At 43.4% G+C, this 2212-nt stretch overlaps 1 protein-coding gene and 1 long non-coding RNA gene across 2 annotated transcripts in view; one reads left to right on the top strand and one right to left on the bottom strand.

Moving 5' to 3' along the window:
• The window catches only part of LOC144234051 (uncharacterized), a 61770-nt gene extending 60566 nt beyond the window's left edge, over positions 1–1204 (bottom strand). The window contains exon 1 of the long non-coding RNA XR_013335848.1: positions 1118–1204. This is a non-coding gene — a long non-coding RNA (uncharacterized LOC144234051). The remainder of the gene's footprint in view (positions 1–1117) is intronic.
• Positions 1205–1842: 638 nt separating this feature from the next.
• Positions 1843–2212, top strand: part of SGPP1 (sphingosine-1-phosphate phosphatase 1) — a 35063-nt gene continuing 34693 nt past the window's right edge. The window contains exons 1-2 of the mRNA XM_077767218.1: positions 1843–1997; positions 2049–2197. Coding sequence (XP_077623344.1) covers positions 1843–1997; positions 2049–2197 — 304 coding nt within the window. The remainder of the gene's footprint in view (positions 1998–2048; positions 2198–2212) is intronic.

Here is a 2212-nt window from a genome sequence, read left to right on the forward strand (position 1 = left end):
AAAAAAAAAAAAAAAAAATCAGCATTTATAAACAAATGATTTTGACAGAAGCCAGGCTCTTCCCACCTTTGTATAAGTTGCTCCTTGTTTTCAAATGCCAGCGAATTATCCTTGCACAGAACCATTCATGGATAACCTAATGCCACCCCATTACTTACTCAATAAAATGATTGCTTGTGTTTCATTTCTTTGAGCTGTTTGGTATGCCTGGCTTTATGTCTTTAAATATACTTGCATGTTTTGTCCCCATTGCTAGATTATAAATGCCTCAATATTAGACACAATGTGTACTAATCAAGGATGGAAAATTATTTGCCTGCAGACCTCTGAATTCAAATGAAATGCTTTAACTTTTTCCTAGTTCCAAAATCCTTTTCAAATCTCTTCCTTCGGATTCCCAGAACCACAGTCCAAGTTCCCGCCCCCACTCCCTCTCAACTGACTACTGCAATGTTTTTCTAATTATTTACCAAGCCTTTGCTCTCTGACCTCTGGCAATTTACCTTTGATTTCCTTCTCAGTTATATTTCTAAAGCAGTTCTGATGGTGTCAACTCCCCAGGTTAAAAGCCTTCCATGGCTCCTCACTGCCTACAAAAAAACCCTCCAGCTTGGCATTCAAGGTTTTTACAAGCTGGTCCCATCCCCTCTTTGTAGCCCCGTTACAACCACTTACTCCTCCTTGTCTGTATTCTATGAGCTATTGTTTGTTAAATACATCTTTGCACATTCCTATCCTATCTTTATTCATTTTCTGTCTTTTCTAAGATGAGTTTCTCCACCTACTCTCATCTTGCTATTTAATAAAGGATTCCAGCTCAAGAGGATCACTTCTTACCTTTTTTGTTGTCTCTGGTCAACTTGTTTCCTCTCCTTTCCAGAGCATGTTGTTTATGTCTCCATTTTAGCATTTACCATTTATACTGTGAGCAACTTTAAGACAGGGATGATGATTTATTTATCTTCCTATGGCTACAGCCTAGGAAGTGAAGTGGGAGGAGGAGAATAATCTCCCTAGGAAATGAAAGAAATATTTCTAATGACACAGGTAGGGGAAATTCCCAACTGTTTCTTGGATTCTTGTAAGAGTTTCATATTCTTTAATTATTGACACCCACCTTACTTGAAGTAGCTTCCTAGAATTAAGAGTTCAGAGACTTTCTGGGGCGCCTGGGTGGCTGGTCCAACTTTGGCTCAGGTCATGATCTCATAAGGTGGTGGGTTTAAGCTCTGCCTTGGGCTCTCTACTGACAGCTCAGAGCCTGCCTGGAGCCGCCTTCGAATTCTGTTCTCTCTTTCTCTCTGCCCCTCCCCCATTTGTGTTTCTTTCTCAAAAATAAATAAACATTTAAAAAAACAGTCCAGAGACTGTCTAATAAAAGCTGTATTTTCTACGGGCGCCTGGGTGGCTCAGTCCGTTAAGCGTCCGACTTCAGCTCAGGTCATGATCTCTCGGTTTGTGGGTTTGAGCCCGGGCTTGTGGGGTTGAAGCCCGCATTGGGATCTGTACTGACAGCTCAGAGCCTAGAGCCTGCTTCGGATTCTGTGTCTCCCTCTCTCTCTGCCCCTCCCCGACTCATGCTCTGTCTCTCTCCGTCTCTCAAAAATAAATAAACATTAAAAAAAATTTTTTTAACCAAAAACTGTATTTCTAGAAGTCAAGTTTGTCACTTTCCCGACATGGAAGTTAAGCCTCTAAATCAGCCTCGTCAAACTCAAAAAATCTACACACTCCATTCAGGAACCAATTAATTTCTTCTGTGCAACCAACCCCACCTAGCTATTAGAACTTATTAAAATTCCAGATTTCAGTCAAGAATAACTGTGATCTCTTATTTGGTCAATGGCACAGTTGGTCAATGGCACAGTACTGTCCTGGGATCTACATCTAATCTTGCCACCATTGGCCAAGTGGCACGTGGCTTTCAGGACATCAGCCGTCAGAAACAGCTCTGTAATTACTTGTGATTACTTGAGTCGAACGACTCCGGGCCTGTGGTAGTTATTTTGCCTTCATTCACCATTAAACATTTGATTCTGTGCCAGCAGGATGTCTGGGTGCTTGGCCACTCACACGGCGGGCGCCGGCACCAGGGTCGTGCCCTCTCGTAATCAACGCTGGCCAGAGGCAAGCCGGCAGCAGCAGCCCACCAGCCGGAGGGAAGCGAGGGCTGCAGTTGGCGAAGAGGGCGGACAAGGTCCTGCCGCCGACC

Source organism: Crocuta crocuta, unplaced genomic scaffold, assembly GCF_008692635.1.
Source record: "Crocuta crocuta isolate KB4526 unplaced genomic scaffold, BGI_CrCroc_1.0 scaffold55, whole genome shotgun sequence".
Classification (NCBI taxonomy): Eukaryota; Metazoa; Chordata; class Mammalia; order Carnivora; family Hyaenidae; genus Crocuta; species Crocuta crocuta.